At 60.7% G+C, this 12,709-nt stretch overlaps 4 protein-coding genes across 5 annotated transcripts; 2 read left to right on the forward strand and 2 right to left on the reverse strand.

The window, feature by feature from the left end:
- Window positions 1-29: 29 nt before the first annotated feature.
- Window positions 30-3,269, forward strand: GGTG_07810 (the record flags this gene model as incomplete). 2 transcript variants are annotated; one of them, XM_009225638.1, is made up of 5 exons in its annotated part: window positions 30-621; window positions 950-974; window positions 1,093-1,171; window positions 1,238-2,807; window positions 2,893-3,269. In XM_009225638.1, coding segments are annotated over exons 1-5 (1,680 nt in total). In that variant the 5' UTR covers window positions 30-617. The 2 variants fall into 2 exon arrangements, with proteins under 2 accessions (XP_009223902.1, XP_009223901.1); XM_009225637.1 differs by lacking the exon at window positions 2,893-3,269 and having other exon boundaries at window positions 598-974; window positions 1,238-2,872.
- GGTG_07811 (transcriptional regulator Ngg1) lies at window positions 3,226-6,538 on the reverse strand. The gene is made up of 2 exons (XM_009225639.1): window positions 5,808-6,538; window positions 3,226-5,574 (listed from the first exon to the last, which is right to left on the reverse strand). Exons 1-2 carry the CDS (start codon window positions 6,310-6,312, stop codon window positions 3,695-3,697), a joined length of 2,385 nt encoding a protein of 794 aa, XP_009223903.1. The 5' UTR covers window positions 6,313-6,538; the 3' UTR covers window positions 3,226-3,694.
- Window positions 6,539-8,211: 1,673 nt separating this feature from the next.
- On the forward strand, window positions 8,212-10,971 carry GGTG_07812 (hypothetical protein). Its single transcript, XM_009225640.1, has 3 exons — window positions 8,212-8,681; window positions 8,796-9,062; window positions 9,138-10,971. Exons 1-3 carry the CDS (start codon window positions 8,286-8,288, stop codon window positions 10,917-10,919), a joined length of 2,445 nt encoding a protein of 814 aa, XP_009223904.1. The 5' UTR covers window positions 8,212-8,285; the 3' UTR covers window positions 10,920-10,971.
- Window positions 10,972-11,341: 370 nt separating this feature from the next.
- GGTG_07813 (hypothetical protein) lies at window positions 11,342-12,701 on the reverse strand (the record flags this gene model as incomplete). Its single annotated transcript, XM_009225641.1, has 2 exons — window positions 11,342-12,400; window positions 12,468-12,701. The coding sequence occupies 2 exons, from the start codon at window positions 12,699-12,701 to the stop codon at window positions 11,342-11,344; spliced, it is 1,293 nt and encodes a 430-aa protein (XP_009223905.1).
- Window positions 12,702-12,709: the final 8 nt, after the last annotated feature.

Genomic DNA, 12,709 nt, shown 5'->3' on the forward strand with positions numbered 1-12,709 from the left:
GGGGGTGCTGGGCTGTGCCTGCCCACCACTTCCACCAAGGACGAGTCGCAGATTCTGCGCTTCTGCGCTTCCATGCAGGGCAGCCAATTTCTGTTTGCACTTCCCTCGCGGCCTGACGGGGTTCTGATGCAAGGGAGGCCCCAACGTCCCATTCCTGGGGCTTTCCTCGCTTCCCCCCTCCCTGCCTCCTAGCGCCCCATCCATCAAATGTCTTGGCACTGAAATACCATGCCCTCCCCCCAGACCAGACCAACCGACTGCTCTTAGTCCCCCAGCTTCCTCTTTTGACCCCCCAAGCCAGACGACCAAGCAATACATACTATCTAGTAGTCGAGCCAACTCCGTCTCCTCGACCTTCGTTCCTGCAAGAAAAAAAGCCAAGGATCGACGGGGCCGCCGCCTGTTCTTTGTCCCACCCTCCCTCTTTTTCTCATTCATTTCCCCCCCTTTTGAAATACAATCCTCAGCTTCACCCCTCTTCTTGCCAGAGAAGGGCTGCAGCCACCGACGCCTTTACCGACGCCAAGCCCAACGGCCCACGCCATTTTGGCTGCTTCTGGGTGCTGCACAGCCGCTAGAAATGTTTGTCTAACGATACGCAGCGCTATGATTAGAGCATGTGTATGTTGTATCTCTCCCCTCTCGTCCCTCTGAGTCGGTGTACCCTCGTGGTGGTGCAACGAGGAGCAGCAACAAGGAAAAGTCAAATCCAGAAAAAAAGACAGAGGAAATGATGAGAATAGAAAAAGCCAAGACGGCAGCTCCCCATCACACACATCAGCCCTGACAGGCACCATCGCTGGTCGGCTGGTCCCGCTGCACTTGGCGATTGCCAAGCCGGCTGGGGCGTCCGAGACACTTTGTCCAAACCTTCTTCCCCTGCCCCTCATCTCCACGCTGCACCGCCAATCAACATCACTGACTCTTGTTTTAATGCTCTATACAACAGCCCTCGCCGATATCAGCAACGTTGTGTAAGTTCTATTGCATATAGCTTCCTCTGCTTTTTTATATATCCACCATCCCTCTCTACCCGGAACTCCATTCCAGCGGCATTGCATGCACCACTAACACGCTTCATCCCTCTCCAAGTCTCCTACTTAGCAACCCGGCCTGGTATGGCCACAGCTCCGCGCAGAGCACTGTAGTCCAGAACATCACCGCCTCGTCGGTAGGTCCGATCCTTCGCTATCTCTCCTTTCAGGGTCCCGTTCACTTGCTGACTCGCTCTGGTCAGAACCGTCTGGCCTACTCGTCCCACTTCTCTCATCAGCAGGTGACCACCCTCGCCGCCGAGTACATCAGTTCGTCCCAGGACATACAGGGCCTGCTATATGTCCCTGACCTTGGTTCCGGTGACCCCTGTCGGGATATCGTCCGGCCCTACCTTCCCGCCCTCGCGGCTCGCAGGGCTGATCTCCCCCCGGCCTTCATTAACCTCATCGGACTGGCCCCATGGGTCACACCCCAGTGCACCCAGTCCTTCCTCGCATCCGCCCGGAAGGATCCTATCAGAGCCTTCATCTTTTACCACCCAGGACCCAATAATACGTTGACGCCTCCGCCGGCTTCTTCGGCGGCGTGGGACCTGGAAGATGATGACGCCTGGCGTGTCGATAACCGCTTTCCAATCGTTGCCGTTCCTGGCAGCGTTGGCGCCGAGATGATGAATCAACTGAGCCTCTACAGCGGCAACATGACCACGGTCCCTTTTGGCCAGATGATCTCGGATCTTTACGACCCTAGTGAGGAGGATTACCTACGCATCTGGACCCAGGTCAACATCACCAAGGACAGGAAGCTCAACAGCATGTGGATCTTGATCCCGGTCGTCCTCGGACTTTTACTGAGTGCCTTTATCGGCACGTCTCTTACTATGCATCTAATCCAGCGCCGTCGCCGCGCATCCCTTCGCCGCCGTGTCCAGAACGGCGAGGTTAATCTGGAGTCCCTCGGTATCACCCGCCTGACTGTGCCGATCCACCACATCCAGACCTTCCCACTCTTTACGTATAGCTTCAGGCCCGATTGTTCAATCGAGATGCCCGCAACTCCGGACCGGGCCAAGCTGGAGCCGATATCGCCAGTGTCACCAACGACGGGAATGAGCGATGAAAAGAGCAGCAGCGGCAGAAGCACAAGGCCCAACGGAAATTTCTCAAGCCTCGACTATCAACCCAAGTGTTACATATGCCTCGTCGAATATGTGGACCGCCAGACGGTGATCCGGGAGCTCCCCTGCGGACACATCTTCCACCCGGACTGCATAGACGAGCTTCTCTCCCGCGTGAGCTCCCTGTGCCCGCTCTGCAAGGCGTCGATGCTGCCGCCCGGGTACAGCCCGCGCATTACCAACCAGATGGTGCGGCGCGAGATGTCGACCCGCCGGCTGCGCAGCAGCATAGACGCCGGCGCCGCGGGCCGCGCTCGCGCCCCGTCCGCGCGGGGGCTGAAGCGGGCGAGGCTGCTGGGGTGGTTGAGCGGCGTCGTGGACCGCGTCGCTCCCCCGAGTAGTACCAGTACCGCTGCGCCCGCCGTTGTCGCGCAGGCGCCGGCGCCGGCGCCGCTGCCTTCGGTCGTGGTGCCGGCGCCGCCAAGGCAGGTCTACACCCCGATGGCGGCGGCGGAGCCAGAACTCGTCGCCCGGGGCGAGCGACTGCCTCCGAGCTACGAGCCGCAGACGCCCGTCGCCGGCAGCTCCGTGATGCATGGGTCTCGCCACGGGGATATGTCGCCGCTCATCCGGCAGGAAATGAGCCTGGGCCCGGGCCGTGGGAGCCCCCGGGGGGATGCCCTCCCGGCCTCATGTAAGTTCGGTCCGCCCTTCCAAAGGGGCATGACTCACGCGCAGATACTCGAGTGCAAGAGCTAACAAACTTCACTGCCCGCCAGAGACGAGAGCTGCTGTTTAGTCGAAGTTTGCCCTTCCGATGATAGCGGACCTGTTTTTCTTATTCACCTGTACATTTTTTTCTCTTCCTTTTTTCTTTTTACACCACGGCGGTGGTGGAATTTTTTGGACTATTTAGCAATGAAACGTATACCCCAATGGCGACTTATCGGCGCTATTTCTTTTCCGACGGCGTTTTTCTCTCGTTTGTATTTACTTTTCGGATACGGGTTTGGGACTTGCCGAGAAGCATGTACCCACTAGCTAGGTTAGGATCGCGGACTGCAAACCTGATACGAAGGGCTACCTCCCTCATGCCTACCACCCTCATGCCTACCACCTACATGGACACGTTGGCATGCACGTTTCCGACGGCGACGCTTATTTTCGAAATGTTCATGTTCATGGTCGGGATTCCCGACACCCATAATAGATGGCGATACCTTGCTTCCGTCCAGGCCTCCACTCCACGCCACTCCATTGCGTCTTCCTCGGAACACCGTGAAGGCTAGGCTTCGAGGGAGGGGAGAGCGCCATCCGTGACCGGCATCTATATACTTCCTCCACCCCCCATCTTTCAGGAACACAGAAATCAGACAGACGCCGAGACTCCGAGCAGCAAATGCCACGGCTACCACCCAATACCTGGGCCGACAGCCAGACTAGGGCATGAAAAGAAACCAAATAACCGTTGTAGTTTTGAAATTCCGATGGGAACCGGGATGGGGAGGGAAATGACGTAGAGAAAATGCAGGAAAAATACAACCCACCGAGAAAGAAAAAAAAAACCAGCATCTGTCCACCTCAATCCTCGGCCTCCTCGTCCCACGTGTCCTTCTCCTGCTTGACCAGGGACGCCATGACCTCTGGCTGGAAGATGCTGCTCTCGGGCCCGTCGGCGGCGCGGGGCACCCTATTTATCTTATCGTCTTCAAAGATGGGGCCGATGTTGTCGATCCAGCGGCGGCGGCGCTCCATGAGGGTCTTTGCGTGGTCGCCGATGCCCGGACGCGCCATGCCGGCTGCGCCGCCGGCGCCGTTGGTGGCTGCCGCCGCGGCCGCGCCGGGCCTGTTCTTCTTGGCCTTTCCCTTGCCCATGGTCCTATTCCGCTTAAGGTAGGCCTGCTGCACCTGGGTGTCGAGGTCCTCGAGGATGGTGGTGTACTCCTGGTGCGCCATGCGCTCGCGCACCAGCTCCATGAGCCGCGCCTTGCGCGCCCCGTTGACGAGCATCTGGTCGCGGAGCCGCGCCTGGAGGAGTCGTAGCCGCGCCGCCACCTCGTCATCGTAGCCCCCGTCGTAGTCGGCCGTCATGGAGGCATCCGCCGCCGCCGCCGCCGCCGCTGCGGCGGCCGCGGCTGAGTTGGCCGCGCCATTAGCTGCGCCGCCTCCCGAGGACGAGGATTGGCCGTTGCTTCCGTTAACCGCACCCGCCGAGCCGGCCCCGCCGCTGCCGCCCACGACGATGCCGTTAGCGGCAGCCCCGCCGCCAGCAGCCCCGGCCGTGGGACCGCTGGAGTCCGTCAGAGGGAGGAAGCCGATGTGCCTCAACTCCTGCTTGAGGCGCTCATCGACCTGGGCGTAGTCTAGTTTTGGGTGCGACGCCTTCTTCCACGCCTCCGACGAGGACTCGGGCATGTAGGTGGCGGGCGGCTTCTGGCTGTTGGGCAACATGCCGCCGCCCATGCCCATACCCATGCCCATGCCGCCCAGGGGATCGACACCGTTAAACATGCCGTTCATCTGCGCGTCAGAGATGAAGCTGGGCTGGCTCACGACGGGAGCCGGCGCCGGAGTGCCGCCGATGGGCACGAGCTCGCCCGTGGCCGAGATCTCGAAGCCGCCCGAGAAGCTGCCGTCGTCGACGCTGGGGCCGGGGGTGCCGACGCCGTTAGTGAAGTCGCCGTTAACAAGAGGCTTGACGTCCCCGTCTGGCTGTTGCGTGCGTCCCTCAGGGCGCATGGCGCAGAGCAGACGCGATAGGAGAGGGCCGACGGACAGCTTGTCGGTCTCGGCAACGTTATCGTTCATGTGTTCTATGCTACCACGCGGCAAGTTTGCGGGCAGCCTGTCGCGCGCGCCGGCTCCCGAGTCGACCGCCATGGCGCCATCCTCCTCGGCCCAGATTTCCGTGTAGTGCTTGCGGCCCCGCTTGGGCATGTCAAACAAGGTGGAGCGATCACCGCGCTCGCGGAGGAAGGTGAGGTCCTCTTCATTGAAGGGCCTGAAGTATGGCTCTGTGTAGGTCGAAAAGGTGCTGAAGTTGATCTGGTTCGAGGCTTTACCACTGCTGAAATCCTTGTCGGGCGGGTCGCCCGCTATCAGGTCTGCCAGATCGCTCTTGGGATATGTTGCCACGCTGTATATCTCGCATATCTCCTCGTGGCTCATGCCGTCCGTGACGGGCAGGATCTCGTACACGGTCGGGTCGGGGAATGTTGAGGGGTCCTCGCCGAAGGTCTGGTTTGCTGGTACTGGTCGCGGGGGAGGCGCGCCGTCATCGTCCGAGGACTCCTCCTCTTCTTCCTCCTTGACATCATCCTTGGCATTTTTCGTTTTTTCGTCAACCTCCATGGCGCTCGGCGACATGGTTTCGATGGGAGGCGACAGCGAGGAGTTGGACGAGTCGTCCCTTGATGCTTTCCTGACTTTGCTGCTTGGATCGCGGAGAGGGGAAGACCGTTCTATTGTTTGTAGTGGGGCGAGTTCAGTCATCAGTCCGGGCCGGGCGTTGTCGAGGAAGCCACCATGACAACAGGTGTTGACGAAAATCTGAAGTGCAAGTGATGCGCGTGAAAAAGGCATGGTCGGGCAGATGGGCAATGACGTCTACTCTGCACCGTGCTCTCAAAAACACATGCAAGGAAGGGGGGATACAGCAGGCCACCGACACCCAAAAGACAGACAGCCAACGTACCTATATTCGTGTCATGAGGCGCCAGGCTATCCTTCTCTTTTCGCTTCTTCTTGTTGGCGCGCCTTTCTTGGGCCGCACCTTCGGCCTCGCGTTGGAGGCGCTCCTCCTCCCTGATGCGGTCCATCTCCACGCGATCGCTACGCTTGCTGGAGAGCAGGCGCATGCCGCGGTCGCAGCTGACGCCCCTCTTCTCGACGATATCCTGCAGGCGCTGCAGGCGGTTGCCGATGTGGTCGAGGGCGCGCGAGTCGGGGATGACGGGGCTGGCCGCGCCCGCTCCCTGGTCGAATAGATCCTCATAGGTGATGTTGCGCAGGATCTCGAACTTGAGCTCGACGAACTCGGTCTCGATCGTTTCGACGGGCGGCAGTAGCGACGGCTGAGGGGTGGCGGCAGCGGCGGCGGCAGCGGAACTGATGCTTGGGGTGGTATTGCGGCTCCGATTGCGCGCTATGGAGCCGGCGCCCTTCTTGCTGGTGCCCTTCTGGCTAGAGGCTGGCGGCATCCTGTCGGCGGCGGGCTGGTCGGAGTGAGAGAGGGCGTTTCGTGGTGGTCTGGTCAGCCTGGGAATCCAGCGCTAGCGCGCCTCGTGGTGCGTCACAGGGCGACCCAGGCAGAGAGCAGCTTCAATGGCGTATGCTGCAGTCAGATGGTGCTCGTCGCTCGATGGGGGTGAGCCCTTTCGATGAATGATAGATGAATACTGTTGGCCGCGTTGGACAGCGTCGTCGCGCCGCATCGACTAATTGACGATGGAGTACTTGGACAGGGGTTCGTCTCTCATGCAGAGTGAGTGGGGTGCCTGCCTGGTGGAGCTGCGGATTGGATCCAATGACGCACCGCGCAGGAGCACAGACAGAGCCTCCTGGACCTGCCCTGAACCTTCCCCGGATTCCTGCCTTAACATTGAAGCTTCTTTGTGTGAAGACTACTTCTCAATTAGGCCGTCACGGCCGTCAAGACTGCCCGCAACGTAATCATGACCATCTGAGCCCATATGGTTAGGTGATTGATTGCTCATTAATATTTTCAGATCCTACACAAACAGCCATCGCATTCATTTCGTATCCCCGCTAAACAATGCTTTATTCGTGCCTGTTTAACCATTTCTCACATTACCCGCCGAATTTCGTTGTCCGCGCAGCCGACACAGGCCAGTCACCAGTCCCAGTCCGTCCAAGACTATGGGCGCCAGCTATGCAACTGCCAGATCACTCGTTTCCGCATTAGTAAAGTCCTTGTCAGTTATCAGGAGAGTGGTGTATCGGAGCAATCCAAGCCTCGTTGTTGAAAGTTGGCAGAACCGCAATCACAAGTGCCGACAAGCGGGCAGGATGCCGTGAGTTATCGGCCAAAAAACCAAAACCTGATTGCCCCGTTTACGGAAGAAGTCGGCGTCGGAACGGATTCTATTGTCGTGTCGGTCTGCTCTTGGGCACAGCTTCAGCAATTCACGCTGCTTCAACCTTACCCGTGTGCTTGTTCTTGCTCCTGATTAGCACAAGCGACTTTGTTGTGGGGGTCCAACAAGGGGCTCCACAGCTCCTTGAGACTCATGTGCGCGTCCAGGCCTGCACGACGCCCTCCCTACCTTTCCAGACAGACTCTAGCTTTGGTTCCTCCACTGCTTAGATCTACGCATCTCGACATGATCGGCTACCCATATGGGCCACTGGCGCTCGCATATTCTTGTATTCTTGACAGCTGGGCTGCACATACCCCGCGAAGCACCGCACGCTACCTATCTATGTAAACACATCATATCCCCACTCCAACTCCCCTGGGAAGCACAATTCCCGGATCGTTATCCCTAGCGGGCCTTGGCCTAGAGCGCCCGGGAAAGTAGTGCTCCACAGTGGACATGCGCCAATGGAATTGCCGTCTCGAGGCAGGCTTCCCCAGCCGCCCTGCTACACGCGCAAGAAAGGCATTCCTCACCCTTGAGTATGCGTAACATGTGGCCCCATTCATTGGCTGACATACATCTATGGCTACTCACAACGTGTCGAGCACTCAGATGCTGGCTTATGCCTTTTCTGGCTCGTTATGGGTCTTATCCATCACTCATGATTCGACAGTCTTTCTTTTCGTATTGCCGAAGTTTCACTGTCCACAGAGAGAAGAGGTGGTGTTCAGGAGCCCCGAATCAACGTCCCATCTGCTTGAATCTCCTCCCTTCCACCCACTTGGACCCTGGCTGCATCCCGCAGCGATGGCGTGTGACAGTCTTATGTTGCCACCCTCCTCTTCAGTCGAGAGGCCACGGGATGATGTTGGACAGACGGAAGGAATGTCTGGTCGTTCAACCCCTCCGATCACGGGGTAGAGCGGCCGGTATATATACCAAGTTACCCCCTCGTATTCTCAGCTTCCCCGGCCCTCTTCTCTGGGTAGACCTCCTCAGTACCCATTCAACACAAACGCAAGTCTCTCGTTGTTTAAACGCACTCAACCTGCGTCTCAGTATGAGAGAATACCATGGCTTCTCTTGGTGGTAACATTTTGCCCCCGGATGTCGGGGTCAAGCTCATATTTTCTACTCTGGGATTGGTGCTATGCACTACCCTCGGCCTCTCCAGGTTTATTAATAACAAGACCGAAGACGAGACCCCGGGTCTCGTCCGCGCGTTCCTGCTATTCTTCTACTCGTGCTTTGTCAAGCCGCACCAGGCGGGTGACAAGGGCACCCAGCAGGATGCGCTCGAGTCCTTCTACAAGAAGCAGGCGGGTGTCTACGATGTGACACGCAAGGCCCTTCTTCAGGGCCGCGAGGACATGCTGGCGCTCGCTGCTGCGCAGCTCAACCACAAGGCTGCCATGCAGCAGCCCACCAGGGGCAAGGGCAAAAGCCCCGAGAAGAGGATCTGGGTAGATGTACGACTGACCCCTTTGCGCTTACCCCACATGGGCCTTCAAGATGTGCTGGACTGTCCTAAAGTCGCGTCGAACATGCCGCCGGAAACGGGCTAACGATACAAATCCGAGTAGATTGGTGGCGGTACGGGATGGAATATCGAGGCTATGAACCGCTTCGTCAAAGTCCCAGAGTACTTCTCCAGCGTCTACCTCGTTGACTTCTCGCCCTCGCTGTGCGAGGTTGCCACTCGCCGCTTTGCCCGACTCGGCTGGACCAACGTCAAGGTCGTCTGCGAAGACGCTAGGCGGTTCCGTCTCGAGGACCACGAGCGTAGCTCCAGGGGCTCCAACCCTTATGGCGCCGACCTTCTCACCATGTCCTACAGTCTGTCCATGATTGTGAGTCTTCAACTGACTGAAAATGGCGCGACGCGAATTGCGCAACCCAGGGACCTTATTCTAACACCCGAATAGCCTGACTTCTACTCCGTCATCGACTCCCTCCGAGCGCTGCTCGCCCCCGATGGGTTCATTGGAGTCGTCGACTTTTACGTCCAGTCCAAGGCAGACTTTAGCTTTCGCAACTACACAGGAGGCCTGCTGGGCCGCCACACTGGGTACCCTAGCAGGACATTCTGGCGCGCTTGGTTTGACCTCGACAAGGTGAACCTCGAGCCAGCGCGGAGAGACTACTTGGAGTACCTCTTTGGGACGGTTCTCAGCGTGAACTTCCGTAACCGTGCTCTTGGTTCGATCCCCTACCACATCTGGGTTGGCCGCCAAAAGCCGGTGCGCCTCGGCGAATCTTCCGAAGTGACGAATGTGCCCGACGGGATTCCTTGTGCCGACGTTGCCGTCAGCCCCAAAGCCCACCAGGTTGCAATCCGGAACCGGGACGCAGGTCTTCCTCTCCCTTCTTTCTTCTACCAGAACCACCCGTGGCGCATCTACTATGACGACCAAGAGCAGAAGCACCTGCAGTTCGGGGACGAGTACATCTACGCCTTCACATGGGAGGACACACGCGTCGACGAGCGGCTCCTCAAACTCACGTCTGATGATGTGGTCCTGGCAATCACCAGCGCAGGCGATAATGTCCTATCGTACGCCCTTCAGTCCCCTGCCAAGATCCACGCAGTCGACCTCAACCCGAACCAGAACCACCTGCTCGAGCTCAAGCTCGCGTCCTACTCGGCGCTGCCGTACGAAGACTTTTGGAAGATCTTCGGCGAAGGCAAGCACCAGGACTTCCGCGCCCTGCTGATTAGCAAGCTCTCGCCGCACCTCTCCAGCCGCGCGTTCCAGTACTGGCTCGCCAAGTCGCACGTCTTCACCAGCAGGCGCGGCAGGGGCCTGTACGACACGGGCGGCTCCAAGCACGCCATCCGCGTCTTCCGCTGGGTCTCGCACGCGTTCGGCTGCCGGTCGGCCGTGCGCGCGCTGCTCGAGGCCAAGACGCTGAACGAGCAGCGCGAGATCTGGGCCTCGCGCATCCGCCCCGCCCTTCTCTCGCGCCTCGTCAGCGGCCTCGTCGTCAGCTCCGAGACGTTCCTCTGGTCCGCCCTCGGCGTGCCCAAGCACCAGCTCGCCATGCTCGTGGCGGACCACGCCGAGTCCGAGGCTGTCCGGTCCGGCCGGGCGGCCGACACGCGCGCGGGCGCCGTCTGGCAGTTCATGGCAGACACGCTCGACCCCGTGGCGCGCGAGACGCACATCGCCGACGACAACCCCTACTACCGCGTCACCCTCGCCGGGCGCTTCTCGCCCCGCTGCCACCCGGACTACCTGGCGCCGCGGGCGCACGCGCGGCTCTCGCGGCCGGGCGCCCTGGCCGGCGTCCGCCTGCACACGGACGAGCTGGATGTGGTGCTGGGCGGCCTGGCGCCCGGGTCGCTGACCGTGGCCGTCGTCATGGACAGCATGGACTGGTTCGACCCCGTCGCCGACCGCGCGGCCGCGGCGGCCCAGGTCTCGAGGCTCAACCGCGCCCTCCGGCCCGGCGGGAGGGTGCTGCTGCGGTCGGCGGGGCTCAAGCCCTGGTACGTGGCCGAGTTCGCGGCGCTGGGGTTCACGCCCAGGCGGGTCGGGGCGCGGCGCGGCGGGAGTGGCGGGAGTGGCGGCGAGGCCGACTGCATCGACCGGGTCAACATGTACGCGTCATGCTGGGTCATGCAGAAGACGGGGAACCTGCCGCCGCCGACGCCGACCATGGAGGTGGCGGGGGGCGCCTCGGTCGCCGGTCTTTCCTTGCCGTGAAATAACAGGGGGGAAGATGGTGGGAGCGACGGGAAAGGGATGGAAAAATGGGGGATTTGATATCCAACATATCGATCATGTATGTTGCGCTGGCTGGAATTGCCCCGGCGTGTCTCGGATTATCGTTCGATAGCTCTTTGAGAACTCTTTGAGAAGGTACTTATCTCCTTTACACCCAGATGAAAATGGGATGCGTGTGGTTCCTCCACATAGGAATATGCTCCCATTCCCACTACTACACCACCCGCTGGGTTCATTGCTCATTTCCTCCCCTTTCCTTCTCCGACAGCAGCCGTGGTCATCTGGATTGATCCTGGAAGTCTTTCCCGCCACGTTGGATTGGACAGTGGTGGTTTAAGCGCCATCAGCACGGGCCACACGACCACGCCTACCGAGTTTGCCTCTACTGTGCTTCACAAATATTATACTGTACTCAATCTCTTCCATGTCGCAGCAATCTTGTCCCCAACAAATCCCGCCAGCACGGCCAGCGGCGTCTTGGGGCTCATCAGGTCCAAAAAGGGCACGTCGACCTTGAGCACGGTCCAGAACCAGGTGCGGTACTCGGCGGCGATCATGCTGTCGAGCCCAAAGTGCGGCAGCGCCTTCAGCCAGGCCGGGGTGGCGAGGTCGAGAGCGCCGTCTACCCCTTTGCCGGAGGATGAGCCGTTGCTACTGCTGTTGGCCTGCTGGCCGGTGAAGAGGGCGGCGGCGAGGAAGCCGCAGCGGGGGTCCTGGGTCGTGTCGCTCTCGACGGCGAAGCCCCTCCTGATGAGCCCGCGCAGGTCGAACGGCTCCAGGCCCGTCAGGATGTGCGCCGGCGCGTTGTTGTTGTTGTCGTCGTCGGTCGCGCCGGGCGGCGCCAGGGCGAGGTCGACGACCTGGGGGAACTCGCCCTCGCTCAGGGGCTGGATGCCCTTGTGGAGCAGTAGCGCCTCGATCTCGGGGTTCTCGTGCAGGTAGCCGACCTCGGAGATCATGCCCAGGCCCACCGACACGGCGGGCTTGCCGCGGCCCCGCCGGTGCCGCGCAAAGGCGTCGAGGAAGCCGTTGGCGCTGCAGTAGTTGCTCTCGGTCGCGGTGCCGACGCTGCCGCTGACCGAGGACGTGAGGAGGAAAAAGTCGAGGTCGGCGTCGCGGCCGCCGCGTGCCAGCGAGCGGTCCAGGTTCCACGACCCCTGCCACTTGGGCCGGACGCCCGCGTGCCAGGCCCCGTGGCTCATGCGCGAGAAGAGGGCCTCGTCAAGGCCCATGGCGGCCTGGATCACGCCGCCGATGGGCCGGCTGAAGGAGGAGCAGGCGTTGACGGCGGCGTCGACGTCGCCCTGGCTGCACACGTCGCCGCGTACGACCTCGACCGAGGCGCCGGCGGCGCGCAGCTTGGCCACGAGGGCCTGGGCCTCGGGCTTGTCCCTGCCGGAGCGGCCGAGGAAGATGAAGTGGCGGGCGGCGCGGGACATCATCCACCGGACCCCGTGGCGCTGTAGCGGTGCAGGTAGTCGGGTCCCGCGTCTGCATGGTCTGGTAGTCGACGGTGAAGTTGCCCACGTACACGGCCGTGTCGGAGCCGGCCGCGGACTCCATCGAGAGGCCCGCGCTTTCGAGGCACTCGTACGTCACCTCGAGCAACTTGCGCTGCTGCGGGTCCATGTGCGTCGCCTCGAGGTTGTTGAGCCCGAGGACGTCGTTGTCGAATTCCCGCACGTCCTCGTCGAGGAAGTAGCCGCCGTCGGCGTCCATGGCCCCCGCGCGCTTGCCGTCCGGGTGGTAGTACCCGTCCATGTTGAAGC

This window comes from Gaeumannomyces tritici, assembly GCF_000145635.1.
Source record: "Gaeumannomyces tritici R3-111a-1 unplaced genomic scaffold supercont2.4, whole genome shotgun sequence".
Classification (NCBI taxonomy): Eukaryota; Fungi; Ascomycota; class Sordariomycetes; order Magnaporthales; family Magnaporthaceae; genus Gaeumannomyces; species Gaeumannomyces tritici.